Source organism: Adelges cooleyi, unplaced genomic scaffold, assembly GCF_023614345.1.
Source record: "Adelges cooleyi isolate 19-005CV unplaced genomic scaffold, UGA_ACOO_1.1 ACOO_flye_CR_arks_rails_tigmint_CR_PRNA_55, whole genome shotgun sequence".
Lineage (NCBI taxonomy): Eukaryota > Metazoa > Arthropoda > Insecta > Hemiptera > Adelgidae > Adelges > Adelges cooleyi.
Genome location: NW_026096241.1, coordinates 527,681 through 546,300, shown reverse-complemented (window position 1 = coordinate 546,300; position 18,620 = coordinate 527,681). Strand labels below are relative to the sequence as shown.

At 31.3% G+C, this 18,620-nt stretch overlaps 2 protein-coding genes across 3 annotated transcripts; both read left to right on the top strand.

Moving 5' to 3' along the window:
• Nucleotides 1–10,465: 10,465 nt before the first annotated feature.
• Nucleotides 10,466–14,196, top strand: LOC126842578 (uncharacterized). Its single transcript, XM_050579616.1, has 11 exons — nt 10,466–10,613; nt 10,968–11,006; nt 11,488–11,541; nt 11,732–11,845; nt 11,917–11,967; nt 12,044–12,106; nt 12,215–12,268; nt 12,990–13,034; nt 13,128–13,469; nt 13,555–13,590; nt 13,916–14,196. The coding sequence occupies exons 1-11, from the start codon at nt 10,560–10,562 to the stop codon at nt 13,997–13,999; spliced, it is 936 nt and encodes a 311-aa protein (XP_050435573.1). The 5' UTR covers nt 10,466–10,559; the 3' UTR covers nt 14,000–14,196.
• A 1,429-nt stretch (nt 14,197–15,625) lies between these two features.
• Nucleotides 15,626–18,243, top strand: LOC126842594 (uncharacterized). 2 transcript variants are annotated; one of them, XM_050579636.1, is made up of 9 exons: nt 15,626–15,828; nt 16,215–16,268; nt 16,364–16,414; nt 16,509–16,547; nt 17,109–17,162; nt 17,494–17,544; nt 17,723–17,767; nt 17,869–17,925; nt 18,022–18,243. In XM_050579636.1, exons 1-9 carry the CDS (start codon nt 15,775–15,777, stop codon nt 18,100–18,102), a joined length of 486 nt encoding a protein of 161 aa, XP_050435593.1. In that variant the 5' UTR covers nt 15,626–15,774; the 3' UTR covers nt 18,103–18,243. The 2 variants fall into 2 exon arrangements, with proteins under 2 accessions (XP_050435593.1, XP_050435594.1); XM_050579637.1 differs by having other exon boundaries at nt 18,000–18,110.
• The last annotated feature ends 377 nt before the right edge of the window (nt 18,244–18,620 follow it).

Below are 18,620 nucleotides of genomic sequence, written 5' to 3'. Positions count from 1 at the left end.
TGTTTACCAATTTAATGTACTATCAACAGCTGTGTTAAAAATACCAACCGACTATTTTGACTATTTCACTAGTACTTTAATTAACTTACCCGGCAAGTTGATAATTTAATAAAATTAAATATAATATAATATTCTTATTAATCGAATAATAAGTGAAATTAAGGTTTCAGCAGCCTAATCCATGGCCATGCCTTAAATTCCTATCGGGTTTGATAGGAATTATGCTCTAAATAGACACTTATATACCTACTTAGTTAAAAACTGTTTAACCCGTTAAACCTTGTAGTCTTTTATCTCTTTTGGTATTTTTACATGCGATTGCGATAACATTACTATGTAACTTTTATTTACCGTTTTTGTTAATCTTATGCGAGTGCATGCACTTGGATATTATTATCAAGCTTGTGGTGAGGTATGCATTTTTGGAAACCAAATAATTGTCGTCGGTGTTGTATTCAGATCTATGTGATACACTTGAAAATTGCAAAACACTATTGTTACAGCCATATCACTCGACTTGATGCGGATAAGATTGTATCAGTAGTTTATGAGTTTACACGGTTAAAGTCAGTTTAATCATGATCGACCGTTATCGACTACACGAGGACAACCGTACAATTTTTTTTAACAAAAATGAATTCATATACATTTTCAAACAATATATTAAATGTCCTTTGCACATATATTGACAAAAATCAACACTTTATCCCATCAAAATAAACTACATCTTTGTTGTACATACATATTATTATTGTCAGCTGTGTAATGTGTATTTTTTTAAGCAAAATCATTACCTTGCGGATCCAAAAGCGACTTGAGTCGAAAAAATTTAATCAACCACAACCGCTTATAATATATATTGAATGCGTTTTGGTATACCGAATGACTCTCGAGGGGTTACAAATGCATTCACACGAGTCTTAAATCTGACGCCACACTGACGCTGCTACGACACTTGGATTATTGATGGCCTTTTGTTGTTCACCCAAAAATACTCTATCATTTCATATAGCACACGGTGTCATATTATTTTGTAAATAATTCTTCACATCAGTAGGTATAACACAGTGTACAGTCGCGTGAAACCAACAAATACATGAACTTTGTTTGCCAAAAACAGTGTCGTTATAATATTATTTTTCCATACAGCAGTGTAATAATATTCGGGGTCGCGTTAAGGGAAGAGGAGCCAAGTGTCCCGGAGCCGGTATAAGTTAAGGGGAGGGGGGTGCTAATTTTATAATATTGACGGGGGGGGAAAGGGGAAGGAGCAGGGCCTTCGGGATGATACTTTTAGCGCTGGCAAAACTTAACGACAAAGCTTAATTGTTATTTTTTTTTTTTATGTACCTCCGCAGAAAGGTAAAGAAATACCGAGACTATATTTTCCGCATAGTATAACGCAGTACAAACAAATAAAAATAAAAAATAACAGCAATAAAACAAGTAAACCCGCTGTGACGGTGTAAAAAGCTCACTCTCTCTCTCTCTATCCGGTTCGTCTGATCTGTCGCATTATTTTTTAGGCAATTGAACTTTTGGGTTTATTCGAGGGAAAAATAACACTATATATTATATAATAAAACATATTACTATATTTTTTTTTTCTTTTATGTAACCTTACTGCCGAGTTCGGACTCGACGGGGGCGGCTTCACGATAGCACCATTACAGGCGCGAAGGAGCGAAGGCGGGCAAATAAATATAATTGAAAGGATACAAAAGGTCGGTGAAGATTTTTTTTTCTTATTTTTTATTTTTTTCATCTTTCACCGCGACGTATATCATCGCGTTTGAAAAAAAAAATTATTATTATTATTGTTATAACAATCCGGGGGGGGGTGACGGGTTAGGTTTTGAGGGGTGACAAAGGAATACCGATAAGAACGTCGCTAAGGGTGTGTGGGTACTACGGTGGTGGAGAGGACGTTATAGGATGTAGTACAACATAACCGGGATACGGTCGGAGAGGGGTAGGTTGTGATTGAAGGGTGAGGTGGGGTTGGCAGGGATGAAAAAGGGAGGAAAGGACGGGCGGGCGGGCGTGGCGGCAATCTGGATGGCGCTGATAAGACGACGCCCGTAGTTACCGGCCACCGGTTACCATGGTTACCGCGCTTTGCGGAAGCAGCGCCCGTGTCATACCGGAAACGATGCTACCTCGGAGATTTTCTCGTTACACACATAAATATATATATATATACCGGGTGATTGGTTAACTATGGACCACTCAATATCTTAGAAGATATTAGACTTTTTTAATTATTTTTTTTTTGTACTATTATAGTTATTAGGTGGGACAAATTTAATGTATTTTTCAAAATTTTAACACCATCCCTTATGCGTTAAAACCATATCAACTTTAGATTTTTAAATGGTAACCCCCAATTTTTTTTTGATGATCGTGTTTATTTTTTTTAAATTTAATTTTAGGTGTAAAAACTAGCTAAATCAGACAAGTACTTTTAAAGTTATAGCTTAGTACTACACTATTATAATATGAGATGCTTTTATAAGTTTTACAGCTAAAGAAAAAAATCGTTTATCGCCGGATCTCACGTTTCACAAAATAAGATTGATTAACGACACGGTTGTAGATTAAAGTTAATAGTTGACGGTCGTCGGTCACAATGAAAACGAACTAATAATAAATCTATAATAATATTTATATAGGTAATGTCTTCTTATCTGTTTTTTCTGTAGTGTTCCTAGCGGTGCGGTGTACCTGTACGTATTGAATATTAGGCATTAGCTGCTGTTAACAAACAATATTATGAGCCCTAGTAAATAGTTTTTTTTTCAATTTCAACCATAGGTTACCGTGGTCTAATCACGGTCTTATATAGAGTATAATCTGTGGTTCTACCAAAACGATTCGTTACTAGTGTAGATTAATATCAACAGAACAAATTATTATAAAAATACGACTACTTGAAAACTAATCAAAAAGTTCATTATTCTAATTTTTCAATTATTATGGTTATTTAGCGTCTTGGTTTTTACTTTAAATATTTAGCGTCTTGGTCTTAATAAGTGTTACTTGTACTGGTGTCTTAACTAGTCAAATTATTAATTCTGTTAGTGAAAATATTTTTAAAAAAACTTTAATAAATAACATTCAATTTTTTATTTTTTTAGTATAATATTGTATTACATACAGTTAATAGATAATATGTACAGAATATATACAAAAATAAACAAAAACTAAACTTAATATGTACAGAAACTATTTTAGCATTTGTTCGAACTGGTTTATGATAGGTACATAAGATGTCAAACAACATCTTTATAAGGCATCTATTGTATTTATTAAAATGTTTAGATAACAAAGGATTCCATAAGAAATACGTTCATCCAATACTTGTGCACTAAAATAAATTTTCATTTTTATAATTTAAAGTTGTAACACGTCAATTTTAACTATTTCTAGTTCAGTATTTTTATTTATTAAAAGCTGTATTTATTTATTAACTCTTTATTATATTACCACCTTATACTGTATATATTTAGTAGTATTGACTATTCTTACTTATTTTAATGTGTTCATATGAACAGTAAAAGTATGTTTTTTATTTAATAAATGATTGTTTTTTTCGTTGTACGAGGTATAAACAAAAATTTAGAGTGACAATGAAAAAGTACAATTTTTTTTGTTTTTGTATGGCTTTTTAAACAGTCATAAGCTTAAAATTCAATAATAATATTACTAACAAACATTTTAATACTATATTATATTATGTTTATTATGATAATAGTAAAATAAAAAAACAAGTAACAAGATAAATAATACGCTTATAAGATACGAATAAACATTTTTATTTGCTAAATCATATTGAAAAACTAAAACTAAATAAAATTAACATATCTATAATTAACTTGTAAATAATAGAGGTACAACATATTGCTGTATATAGTGATGTATTTATAGGAAGTTACCTAGGACGGTAAAGTTTGTTTGATGATTTCCCACTAGAAGAAATCCATCTCCATTTACATATTTAAGTTAAAAAATATTTATAAGTATATTCATTCAATTTACTTTTTTACACTTAATCCAAAAGTTAACATTTTTTTTTTCTATTTTGTGTTTTATAATTTTATTTACTTTACTACTTATAAAAACTTGATCGTAAACCACTAGAAAGTTGTCAATAAATTCTGTAATAGCTAATGCCAAAACTATGCCATCATGAAAATAATTTCAAGATTTGGATTAAGACAATAACATATTTTAGAAATATTAACATTCTCAGCAGCATTTTAGATTAAATTAATATTAAATAAAGAATTCATCATTAATAATTAATAAATAATGTATAATAATTATAGATATGTTAAGTATATGTGTGTTTAAATACTTAGAGTTTAAAAACTTTATGTCACTTTCAAAATGATAAAGTACTTTTAAATTATTTTATTGAATTACATTTTTAGCTGAATAACTAAATATATATAGTTGTCTAATATTTGATTTGAACTTGTGAATCCATCTTATTCTTCTTACTGACTTAATGGAAAACCGTTATCTGCAATAGTGTGCCACAGTAACTAAAAAAAAAATAATAATAATAAATTGTTAGTGATGAATTCATAGAAATTAACTAAATTATTGCAAACTGATGATCTTATATATTTTACCTTAAAATAAAACACCTATAAATTTACTGAAAATTGAATACCACAACATTCGAAAATGTATTGATGGAATTGGTTTAGACTGATTGACTACAATAATATAGTACACCAAATTTGACGTTGGTAGTAGTGTAGTTGTAGACAACAACAAATATCAATTTAAGTTGAGATAGTCCATATTAATATTGAACATACTGAAACATATAATTTAAAAAATTAAATAAGTTTCTTAGGTACTTAAATAATTATATGGTTAAGCAACAAATATCAGTATTTACACATATTTTTTATAATTATACAAGTATGATAATTTTTAAGTTAAACGTTAATTTTTAAGTAACGCATTTTAATAAAACATATTAAGTATGATAAACATAAGTAATCCAAAAAAACTTATTATTTAAAAACATTTTATATGTTCATGAATAATAAAAAATGATTAATTATATTTTTCTAATAAAAAAATGTACTTATACAATACACCTATATCAATAAATACATTATCTTACCTATTATTGATTCAGTAAATGATGATTGAAGATTCAATTTTTTCATAAAAAATTTTATAATTTTTCTTTGAATTCAGATACCAATATGTTAAAACACAAAACTACACATTTATAAGTTTCTCAGAACAGACATAATACTGTAAAAATAAAAGTTTTATTTAAAATATCATCAAGCATAATTCAAATTACTCTATTTATTTGAAATAACATATTATTATTATAAGTACCTTTAATTTTGATATTTGATGTGCATACATTTTATAAGTAAGGTTTTCTAGACTTGTCACTTGAGCAAAACTCCATCTCGGTAATTCACATTGATTATGGATATTTAATATCAATGTTATTATTTAAAACACAATAAATGTTGACAAGTTCATAGATCTAGTAAGTTATGATACTATATTATTATAATATACTATGAAATTAAGACGTACAAATCGCATGAATAAACAAAATGTGTCAAATTAACCAAAACAAATAATTTCTAAATGCTGGAAAAATATACACAAGGTATTGATAACAAATTAAACATACCTACTATTTTACAAAATAAATGTAAAAGTGTGTAGTGGTGGTATATTTGTCAGTCGATATAGCGGTAATCATTATTATTTACTATCGGTGAATTATTTACCTAAAGTAAATAGTGTTTGGTACGGTAATAATTTTTAAACGCTACTATAGCTATTGTCAAAGTTAATTGTCAATAAATAATAACAGAGAGCAGTCAAGTTTCACCTTAATATGTTAGCGTCTCCAAGATATTTAATTTATTTTTTATACTCCCTTTAATTTTAAAACTGTGTAGCTCGTTAACTACTCAATCAATTTACCTAGTTTTTACGCCTAAAATTAAATTTAAAAAAAATAAACACGATCATCAAAAAAAAATTGGGGGTTGCCATTTAAAAATCTAAAGTTGATATGGTTTTAACGCATAAGGGATGGTGTTAAAATTTTGAAAAATACATTAAATTTGTCCCACCTAATAACTATAATAGTACAAAAAAAAAATAATTAAAAAAGTCTAATATCTTCTAAGATATTGAGTGGTCCATAGTTAACCAATCACCCGGTACATAGAATGTTTGGGATAGGGTTTTTCAGGGTAAAAAAACCTTATTCTCTTTGCCCGGTTTTATTTTTTGTATACCTTCAAAAACGCTCCCACATAATGTCAAGTTTCTCTCTCTCAGTCTCTTTTTATCTCTCCAATAAAAAAAAAAATAAAAATGATAATAATAAAAAAGCTCTCCGTGCAAATTTCTCAACGGCACATCCGTTCGGTCGTTTCAAGATCGACTAAAGATAATATTATAATAATATTGTGATACCGTGTTCAACCGAGATTTGACTTATAATTTCAAAGAGATTGCCCTTGTTGTACAATATTGAACTTGAAACACCCCCCTTTTGGCATTAATCAATATACTAATAGGTATATGAATATTATTTTACATCACCTTTAGCAGTAGCATTGTTTGTTTACCGGTTAATGTACACTAATTAAGGAATCATAAGCAGAATAAACCAGGCTGAATGTGCATTTCAGAGCAAGAAAAATATGTTTATATCTAGAACAGAAGAAAAAAGTCTCCTAGCGTTCGAGACATGGTGTTACAGAAGGCTACTTAGAATAAGCTGGACAGAACACATAACAAATGAAGAAGTTTATCGAAGAGCCAGAGAAACAAGAAGCTTTGTGAAGACCTTAAAAACAAGAAGAGCCAAGTTAATTGGATACATACTGCGTCATAACAGTCTACTTAGCAGGATAATAGAAGGTGCCATCGAAGGGAATAACAGCACAGGGCGACCGCCACTGGACTACATTAGTCAAATAGCAGTTAGAGATATGGACTGCAGATCTTATTGCGAATTAAAAAGGAAAGCCGAGAAGCGTCAGGAGTGGAAAATTGCTGCCAACCAGCCTTTGGGCTGCTAACAAAAAGAAGAATTAAGGAATCAAGTAGTCGGAAAACAAGGAACACAGCAATTGATCCGCTAGTATCTTTTTGCAAACCCAGAAATCAAGTACTTAAGCTTTTTCGACTAGACTTGGCCAACGCTCGATTACAACATGTCACTTTTAGGTAATTTTTGCTAGATTTCCGGATGAACAGTTACACGTCAACTCATTTGGACGGAAATCCCTTCAACGAGTTCGGTTAGCCGAGCAAGTCCGGTTTGAACGAATCGACGGCGGTTTCCCGTTTTTTTTTTTTGGACGCTTCGCTCTTTTTTAGGTAGGTTCAGCTCGAGTGCGTCCGTGAGATGTGTGATGGATACTGTGGCTAAAAAAACTCAATGCGTGTAGGGTTTTAATGCCATTAGAAGCCTATTGTCGGGGGCGGTTAGCGCGTGTCCTGCACGTGTACGAGCCCACGATAATCTCAGTTTAGTCACCAGAGAGCACCCGCTTAATAACCGATTATCGTCGAAGGGTATAGCGTAGAGGTATAATGTCAGTGTTTGTTCGGGCCTATGGTGGATGGCGGCGTGTACACTATAGGGTTTATATATTATACAATACAGGAAAAAACAACACGGACGGCCTTCGGTTTGCAACAATAATTCGGGGCCGACTTAATCGGATTATCTTTAATTTTTTTTTTGGCTGTGACGTTCCGGCATCGTTCAATCTTTGGCCGGCGCGAAAAGGGCGAAAATCTGACTTGCCCGCCGCAATCGAGATTTAAGTCACGACCCGGTCGTGGGAACACATTGTTATTGTATGGTATTAACTCCACGGTTTCGACATGAATACAATATAGGTGAATTTTGTCTTTTGGCTGGGGGGGGGGGGTCGGTGCAAAAAAATCCCCTCAACGGTAGTGCCGCGTAGTAGAGCATTGATCTAAAAGAAAAACATTCACACAAACGGTGCTGTAGTATAATACTTGGTGATTTATATTTTTCAAAAGAAACACCAGAAAGTTTGCAATTGTTTTTTAAGAGATATTGTGTCTTAACGAACCATCCTGTACACAAGAACGGCAACCGATTTTATACGGGATTCCCGCCGTCAACAGAGGTACCCTGGTCATAGTTTACCATCCGCCCGTCCATGCACTATGACCAGGGTACCTCTGTTGACGGCGGGAATCCCGTATGAAAACACTTGCCGTTCTAGTATATAGGATGATTCATTGAGGACAAGAGAAACGATATCTCTTAAAATAATTTACACTTTTCTGGTGTTTCTTTTGAAAACATTTTTGTACATGACATCTTATTACACCTTATTATTATATCTTATCATAACTTAATTAAAATGACTTGTTGAATTTTTCCATTGGTCGATATCCGGTTTCGAGTAATTACTTTTAAAGTTACTGAAGTTTAAAATTTAAAGCAAAGTGTAGTACTATTATTTTTTTTTTTTATTTGCTCACATTACTCTTAGGCATTCCATCACCCGTCTTAAACTTTAAATTTTAGGAACATTAAAAATAATTATCCAAAATACAAAAATGGACTTGTCGACATTTATTTTCTATAACTTAAGCGATGGTAATTATTATCTTTTTCCTTTTTCATTACAGCCTACAGACAATATTATTGTTTGTATCAATATAATGGTTTACGTTTACAGGAAAATGCATACTTAAGCTATTTCTATTATTCGGGTTGTCATGTCGGCCCGTTACAAGTTAACGTCACATAATTAAAAAATTGTAAGTACAATAAAATTACTAATTTATCAATTTACATCTCCGCCAAGTTCTTTCTCGGTGGCATTTAAATACACAGGGTCGCATTTGAAATCTATTAATACATGGAAATAACACTTTGGTGTATTTAATGAGTCTACAATTTTTTTCAGTAAATACTTTGAAAGCTGACATCATATTATTAAATTATTTTATTTGGACAACATTGTATTTGTATTGCGGTACGGTTATCACAAAGAGCTCTGAGTATTATTTTTGTGGCGCCATCTGTTGATTGATAGAAAGTATTATAAAATGTTAAAAATTAACCTCAAGAGTGCAGCACAATACACGATTCTCTCGGTTGCTGTTAAAAAACGCTAGGTATGTGCTAAGTTTTTTTTTGAAGACCCCCAGCTATATTACATAAATAAAATATTATGTAAAACAATGTGTACACACACACACACGAGGACAACGTTATAATGACTACAATAGTAATAATTATTTTGCAAGTTGTGCGAAATTAAATACTCTTGCGCGTCTGCTATTGTTTTTTAACGTTTATGAAAATACAATAATACACAAAAACATTAATAATAATATTGCGCATGTGCACTGGCCAGTGCAAAAACCGTTTGGTTGTGCATAACCCATATAATTAAAAAAAAAAACATGTATTTTTAATTATTCAAATATAGTTTTAATATAGTTATTAATTTTCAGTTGGAAATGTATTTTTCTATTTCTAAAAAACACTTAAATCACGTCTGATTAAGTAAAAAAAAATAATTCTAGGAAGAATTAACAAAAAAAAAAAAAACGTTTTCTGCTTGAATAATTTTTTATCAAGTCGAATATTTGTAGTACTTGCCATTTAGTGTTTAATATTTGTATTGAATGTTTTTATTTCATTATACAGATTTCGGTAAAATTGTTTAACGGACAATTGTATTTCTAAATTGAGAAAGGACATATTTTTATAATTAAATTAATATTAAACCAAGTATATTTTGTAAAGAAATAACACTGCGAGGGCTTGGCAAGTATTTTAATGGGTTTCCTGCTCAAGTGGTCGGTGGACGTTTTTTTTAATGTCAGTTTTAATATACATAATATATGTGTGCTCTCGAATTCCAGTAGACTCTGGTAGATTTTTGTAACGATAAGAAGGTGTATCGGTGTGGAGATTAAGAAAGTTTACAAAATACCAAACGGTTTCAATGAGCCAAAAAAAAAAAAAAAAACAATGACTTTGAATTTCCAAGGAAGGCCGTGTGAGTGACGTCCGCTCGACGATAAAGCGATTATTTTCACGCTGTTTCAAGTGCATTGTTTTTTTCCAAATATTCGTTTTCATCCGGTTGGCTTTTTTACTGAGGTTTTATTTTGTAGAAAAAAAATGTTTAGAGAAAATATAAGGCTGGTATCTTCGACTGGCAGTGTTTATCTCTTAAGGCTATTTCCGTTTAAAAAGGTGTTCTGTTTCAAACAAATCCTGTACCGAAATTGTAATTTTTTTTTTTTTTTGCAGTTAACTGCAATTTTGTTTGACACGTGAACACGATAACGTCGTTCAAGATAAGTGCAATGCACAAATTATCGTCTCAACGGGGCAGACTCACAATCTGATGTGGTGTATAAAATCACACCACGACCGGTACAAACGCATCATTTGGTACTCATCCGTCCAAGTCTAAATTGTTTTTTTTTTTTTATAATTAATAAAAAAAAGTTTCAATTTTTAACCCACACTGATCATGGCCCGTTCCCGTCTTTTCGTTAGCTTGGCTTCTTGCCTGATGATCGCTCAAGTAAGTCGTCCAAACATTATGGGAAAAATAAATACCTATATTACAAGTACTTTACACAGTTGTATAGTTTAAATTTCTATTGGAAAAAAAAAGTTGTGAAAAACATGATGACCGTCTAAGTCAAGTCTAAATAAAATATATTATGTACTATATATATATATCAATAAAGAATTCTGAGGTTTTGGCCAAACGATTTTCGGGTTGATTTTCTTTGACAAGATACGTTGGTAAGGTTGAATTGGAAAAAAAGTCTGTGTTTAATGTCCTCTTTGTTTGGCAGTTGATAATAAAATAATACATTATCGAGTATTATATTTCGCTTAATATTATATTTGTTTTTTTTTTTTTTTGCAGAACTCCTATTTTTCAGACGCACTTGCAATCAGCAAAACCGTGAGTTTAATATTACCATGATTATAATGACTGTAATTTAATTAGGTAGAAAGATAATAAATACTACATTCTGTGATATTTTGCTATTGAAAATATCAATTGTTTCTGTGTTTTGTTTGGTTCAATCAAACCGTTAACACTTGAAGGTTAAAAAAAAATATTTCAGTACAAATGATTGAATATAAATTTAATAGAAATCGCTTAAACTTATTTTACTTTGTCCCATTTGTTTACAACGCTGACATCTTGTTACCTACTTGGACTAAACTAAATTTTAAAATATAATTAACAACTTAAATCACCACTTTCGTGTATAAGTTGTAAGACAATTTTTTTTTATTCATTTCTTATTTTTTATTTTATTATTATTATTATTTATAACGACATAATATGTTAATTGCTTAAATCTAATAGATCTAATGTAGTATCTATCTTTATTGTTGTTGTTTCACTGTAAGCATGATTTACAATAATTTTACAGTTCAGCGCTTCTATCGGTTCATCGCCTGGAACCACTGGCACTGGATCGAATGTTGTAAGTAAAATATGTTTTTACCGTTTGTATTTTTTAACAACTTAAACATTATCGTATAAGTAAATCAATTAAATGTATATTTGTACCGCCAATTCACTGGTCTTGTCATTGTTATACTTTGTACAACAATTAATTGGCATATGATATTTACCAAATTTTGAGTTAACGTTAAGGGGTTTTTTTTTTTTAGGGTGTCCCGTTGACGGGAGGTAATAATGGTTACAACACAGGTTGCAACACAGGATGCAACGGAGGGTTCAATTCCGGTTGTAACAGCGGATACGGATCTGGATTCAACAACAACGTGAGTAAAACCTAAGAATTGTCACTTACACTATAACGGTAGGTTTTTAATTTTTCTTTCTTTTTTTCCAGGGGTTCAATAACGGCGCGGGCAACACCGGAGTTAACACCGGATTCAGCAATGTAATTAGATTTACCTCAATATTAAAAAAAAAAAAAAAACGACATATGTCTAAAACTGTATTGTTTTAATATTTAGGGTCTTTTCAACGGTGGATGCAACGGTGGATGCAACAACGGATGTCCTACACTGATAAACAATGTGAGTATCATAGCATGTCAATAACCGTCGGTACAGCTGGCAATGTTATTTCTTGTCACATTGTCACAAATTAATAGCACTGATAATAAAATATTATTTATTGTTTAGGCCAACCCATACGGAGGATACAACGGTATATTCGGAAACGGTCTCTACGGCTATGTAAGTGTTGGTTTTTTCTTTTCGGTTAAGGTCGACTTCCCGGTTTCCATCACTTCCATATTATCTTATCTCGTCTCTTTTTTTGCCAAGCTATCCACAAAAATGTTTGCACCAAATTCCCTTAGTCTCCCATCTTTTTAACCTACCTATTGCACATCCGTCTTCTCTTATCCTCATCGGCGTCCACCTTTCAATCTCACAATCATTTAACCGTAAATTACACTACTTCTTTTTGGCTTACTTATCCATCTCAAATCTGCTGTCTGTTTTATTAGAACGCGGTTGTACATATATACAAATTATTAATTATAGTTTACATATTTTTGTTGTTTTAAAATAAGTTAGCAGGTAATCAACTATTCTTGCATACCCCTTTGATAACCTTTTGATTTTTGTTAATATTATTGTCTGCAACACGAATTGAGACCTTGTCGAACACTTTTTACAAATATCCAAAAACATTAACATCTGTGTTAATATTTTTCTGGAACTTACTATCACTTACCATTAACGCCAATTGTTGCTCTATGGGTTTACATTGATTGGAGAAAATACAAATATCAAGTTTTATGTTTGGATAGCAACAGTTTTGGCCGGGATCTTCCTAATGCATGTACTTGACTTCTCTGGAAACATATTAATTAAATATATCATGAAATTTGTATGCATGCAATTAACAATTCGTTTAAGTCATTCTAAGTCCGTGTTCTGTTCGCTTTAGGGACTTGGAGTAAACAACATTTGTGGATCAGGACTATTGAACACTGTAAGTACAACAGCTATTAAAATTGCACAAAAGCGATTCAAAGTAACATAGTATTTTATGGTAGCAACGTTTTACACGGTTTTTCCATTATAGGGAATAACCAGTGGATGCACCAACACTCTTCTGACATGCGGTAGCGGATACGGATCTGGTTGTGGATGCGGATCAGGTTGCGGATTTGGCTCGCGGTCCGGATACGGATACGGTTCTGGGTCTGGAACTGGAACCGGAAATGGAGTTGGATACGTATCCGGGTGTGGATGTGGATCTGGATACGGATCTAGGTCCGGATGTGGATCTGGCTACGGGTCTGGATCGGGATGCGGATGCGGATGCGGACCTGCACTATTTGTTTCCGGATGCGGATGTGGATCCGGATCTGGTTACGGATCCGGTTACGGATCCGGTATAGGATCTGGCCCAACTGTCGGCGGAGTAAGTCATATTTTGTAAATCTGCAATTGCTGAGTGTAAAATAAGTGTACAAGTAATAACTAACATTACTTTGTATCATCAACAGGGTTCAAACGGAGGACAAGGAAACGGTTTGGGAATTGTAAGTAACCGATCTTATGCTAAAATAAACCATGTCGATTTTATCATGCTAGACTTAGGAAGATTTCAAAGAATTTATTAAGCTTCATAACAATTTGCATTTATTACCAAAGCCAATCATACTACTCTCTTGTAGAAAGCATTCATTTAAATAATTATTCATCCAATTATCTTCCTTGTTTTGTCTGGTCTTTCCTGTTAGAGTTTCTTCTACACAATTTACCTCGTTTGCTGGCATAAATGGATTTACTTTAAATAGCACAACATTTGTGCAAACAATTTCAACATTAAACAATTTTAAATAGTTGGTTTTTTTTTTTTTTTAGGAAGTAAGCAAAGGATTATCTGTCAACACTTTACTCGGAAAACTCTCAGTTGAAAAAGATGCGTCAGTCAATGTCAGCCCATAACGAACCAACGTTTAACATGTAAGTTTAGTTTCATCACAGCAAATCCATGGTTTTTGTCAACAGTTTTATAATTTTCATCATAAACACTTTTTAGTTTATACATTAAAAATAAAATTTAGTTTCAAATAATTGAAACATTTCTGCATACTGTTTGACTTTGAAACTATTGTTGACAAAATATTGTATTAAAATAAAATAACAACATATTTTGAGCTCACGTTTGCAAAATGTTTTTATGTTTCTTGTTTTTTACATTATAACTATAAAAAACTGAGAACCTAACTAAATATATATTTCTGTTTTTTATTTTAGGAAATTACCAATTGTTTGTTTACCATCTGTTAATTACAACAAATTGTTTAAAAATTGAATAAAGATTTTGTTTTTACTAAATTTTGTTTTGATCACGGTTTTTTTTTTAAGAAATTTACATTAATATTTTTAAATTGCACCTTATAGAAATCATTACTTATATTTTTTCTGGTCGCATAATATGTAATATTATACACATTTTTGTAGGACTTTAAACTAAACCTAACATTATGGTAATTATGGAATATTTTTCATTTAAAACTAAAATAAACACAGTGTCTTCAGCTATAAATATGGCGTTTAACAGTAATTATAGTTGTATGTGTCTGTGCTTATAACTATCAATTACTAATAAATAAAATAAAATAAAAATTAAATGTAGTAGATTAACCGTCGTTTGATGCTATTTAATTATTATTACAATTAAAAAATAAACTTTAACATATTAGCACATCTGCTAAATGTTTATACGTACAACATGCATTGAACGCCTTGCTTTGATTTGCAACTAAGCCAGAATGTACTTAAATAATATTATAATATTAATAATTTACCTTGAAAACAGCTGTTAGGTTTTATATTTTGTAATACATTCTACGATCCAAACGTAAGCAATATAATTATGATCTACAAATCTTTGTGTACAGGTCTGCAATACATCATCACAGCCACCTGAATAGGTTTTGAAGTAAAAAAACGCCAATACATCACTGTTTCTATATATTATTTGTTGTATTTAATATTGTATAATATCAATATGGAGAAAAAAAAACATGTACTTTGCGGTCATCGGTCTTGGACGTGACTGGTAAATATTTTTTATTTACAAAACAAAGACAATAATATTAAAAAAAAAAAACAGTAAACATTTATTGTCTTTTGACACAATTCAGTTATCAAAAATACATAGTACGGTTGAGTTTTAAATAGATATACAAATAAAACCGCTTTAGGATTAGGTAAAATAATTATTACAAATTATTATATGGTAATTTTATTGTTTCCACGTTGGTAAATGCACATACAGTTGGTATTGTTTAAGTATATATTTAGCGGGTATCTTTTGTCGTGATAATAATATGCCAAAAGCATGCCGTTGCAGCTGTGGAAATCCCATTCTAATTATTATTATTATAAACGTTATTATCGCTTATATAATGTCTAGTGATAGGCGCATCCTTCTGAATTCAAGTCATAACTGTATTTGTCACGCTTTACCTTGTCACCGGACTCGTGTATTGTGTTCGCGGTTCGTTACAACAACAAGCTTGAAGATTATACATCTTTATCAATGTGTAATAAGATAATGAAAATGATTTCAAAAATGCGTATCACACCTGGCAGTGTTATGCTGTACATATATATACAAGAGTAAGCTGAATACGGTTGGCACTTGACGTTTGTGTTTATTAGCTCAGCACCACAACGTTCTCTATCCTGTCTGGAATATTCGGTCATCGGTCATGAAGGGCGTGGCTAGTTTCATTTGTGCGGCGTCTTGCCTATGTTCCATTCAAGTAAGACTCTAGTTGATTTATTTTTGTCCATTTCTTTTTTTTTTACAAAGTATTCTGTCTGAGTAAAACGGTTATTGGATAGTGAGAATATTGTACTGTGCAAATGGATGTATTATTGTGTTTGTTAATATGACTCGAGAGCTATTTGGCTCAAGTAGTAGTTATGAAAAATGCCAGCCCGCTCTATCACTAGCTTTTGATTACTTTCAAGGGACAAATAGAATTGATAAATACAAAAGTATTCACAGAACAAACAAATCAAATTTCCAGTAAAACTGTATGGATTTTCCTAGATTTGACAGATGAACAAAATTAGATGAATTTTAATTATTAACGTTTTTGGTAGTTTCTACTAGAACTCACTTTGTACTTATATTTATTTTTAGGTTGCTCACAGTGTACAGGACCAAAAAACTGCTGACAGTGAAAATACTAAAAGTGTAAGTAAATTACAATTAAATAGCTGATGAACTATTTTGGAATGAAAAAAAAAGACATTTGTATTAATCATTCATCTTTGGCTTGTTGTTTATAGATTTTTCTGAACGATCAAACTAGCTTAACAGATCTCGAGAAAATCATTATGGTAAGTACTGCGTTTGAGTTTCAATCATCGTCAATTCATTTAAAATCTTATCTAGTTGCTGTTTAAATCAATAAGACAATTAATATTTTTCCAGGGTCTGAAATATCCTTTTATAGGACCAGTGTCCAAAGATGTAAGTCTTATTATTTTTTTTTTTAAATAACAGGTTTAATTAAGGTTTCAAAAAGCACTCCTATTGTGGGAATTATAATATCTCCAATCTTACACCCCTTTCTAATATTCTCCAATTATGCTACTCTCCCCGAATTCCACTTTTCAATATATTAAGTACAAACGCAATACATGTCCACCATATTATTATTTCTGCTTCATTTTACATTGAAACGCCTTATCTTTATTGTTATAATCACATTGGCCTCTGTTCTATCATCACGTTCAAACTGCATAAATATCTTTTCATTTTTATTCTTCCTGAAATCTAAAAATAACTGTTTATACTTCCTCGTTTTATCGCACCAGTTGTACTTGGTTTGTATTTTCATATTTTTTTTTTAGATGTACTATTTCTTCATTTGGGTGAAAATGGTGCTATTTTTTCAAATATAGCCGTGATAATATAACTGCCCTCAATAATATATTATAGGAGATGATTTTGAACTTACTTATGTGATAACATTCAGATCGTTGTAATAATTATGTAATAAATCAATTAATTTTATTATTATTTTTCCAGGTCAGCCCTGCTCTAGGTTATGATGCCAAATTCACAGATAACATTTTACCTAGCGTGAGTGTTTATAATATTTTAAAGCGATTAATAGGTATTTCCCGTTTAGGGCCAGGTCAGAAATATTAACAATAAAGTTTTGAAGTCTACGCTAAAAAATAAGGATGTTTTAATTGGGTGTAGAGAAACTGTCGTGAGCAAACTGTAGCGAATAAAGAAGATCAATTTAAGTGTGTGGGTTACAAAGAGTAGGTCACTTATCTGTTGGATAATATTAGAAACGAGCTGTACACATAATACAAGTGTTCAGCGGCTTAGAGTCTAGATGTACTTAACGGTGGTGGTGGTCGAAAAATGCAAGTTCTACAAAACTATTTATTTTTGATTTTAGAATTCAAAAACGGCATCAACCGAAGTTCCCGATAGGATCGCCGTTTTTTCTGTAAGTATAAAAAATACTTATTGAAAACCTTATAGTTTCTGAGTGAGGTGGTGGGAAATTACATCTCCAGTGTAGTAATAAAGTATATTTTTAATCAAGCACACACTTCCCCTCCCCCTCCAGTGCCTATTTTACCTCTAGTTTTTTTTTAAAGTGTATTTATTGTTAATCGTTTCAGTCAATGAAACGGCTGAACTCGATGGATTCGCCAAAAAGCAACGTTGTGAGTACAACAATTATTGTTATAATTGCATTTTAATCGTTCATTGACCGAACATCTTATGTATTTTATATATTAATAATTCGACCATATTATTTTTGTAGGACGACAACGGCATAGATCTTCCAGAGTTAATGAACGCGCTAACCTCCATGTTACAAGTAAATTGATTTCTGTCAAAAAAAAAAAATAAAATCACCATACCAAACACTTAAGATTATCGCTTAAAAAGTAGTAATTGATAACACACTTTCTAGACTCTATCCGGTTCCCAGAGAACACCATTTAGCAGTGCATCTAAAAGCGGTTCAGAGCCTGTGGAGTCAGAAGCAAAGTAATTTTATTAGTGGACAATGACCAAAGAATTGAGTACAAAATGAAACAATTGCATTATTATCAGTGATAACATTATAAGTAAACTGTATTATACCTAATGTAATATTGTAATTTATAATTGTTCAATGTATACAATTAATAGAACGTCTCTATTTATTTATTATTATTCGAAAATAAAATTCAGCATTTATGAAAATATCAATAATTGTTGTCATCTAGATATGTTGTTTTTTATTGCACTTCGATACTACCCTCTCCAATGTGTTAACATTTACTAACTAAAACCACTTGGGTTCATAGATATGAAGCGAATTATTATATTTTTTGCGGGATCAAAATTCCAAGTGCGTTTATAGACCAAAAAGTAATTTATACATTTTATATTGATTTACAAGCAGCCATCTTTAGCGTTCCCAATAGACATTATTGTATGTTTTATAAATAAAAAAATCCACCCTAATACTGAAAATGTTTTTTTAAGCACAATTTTAGTAGAGTTGCGACACTTGTGCACACACAA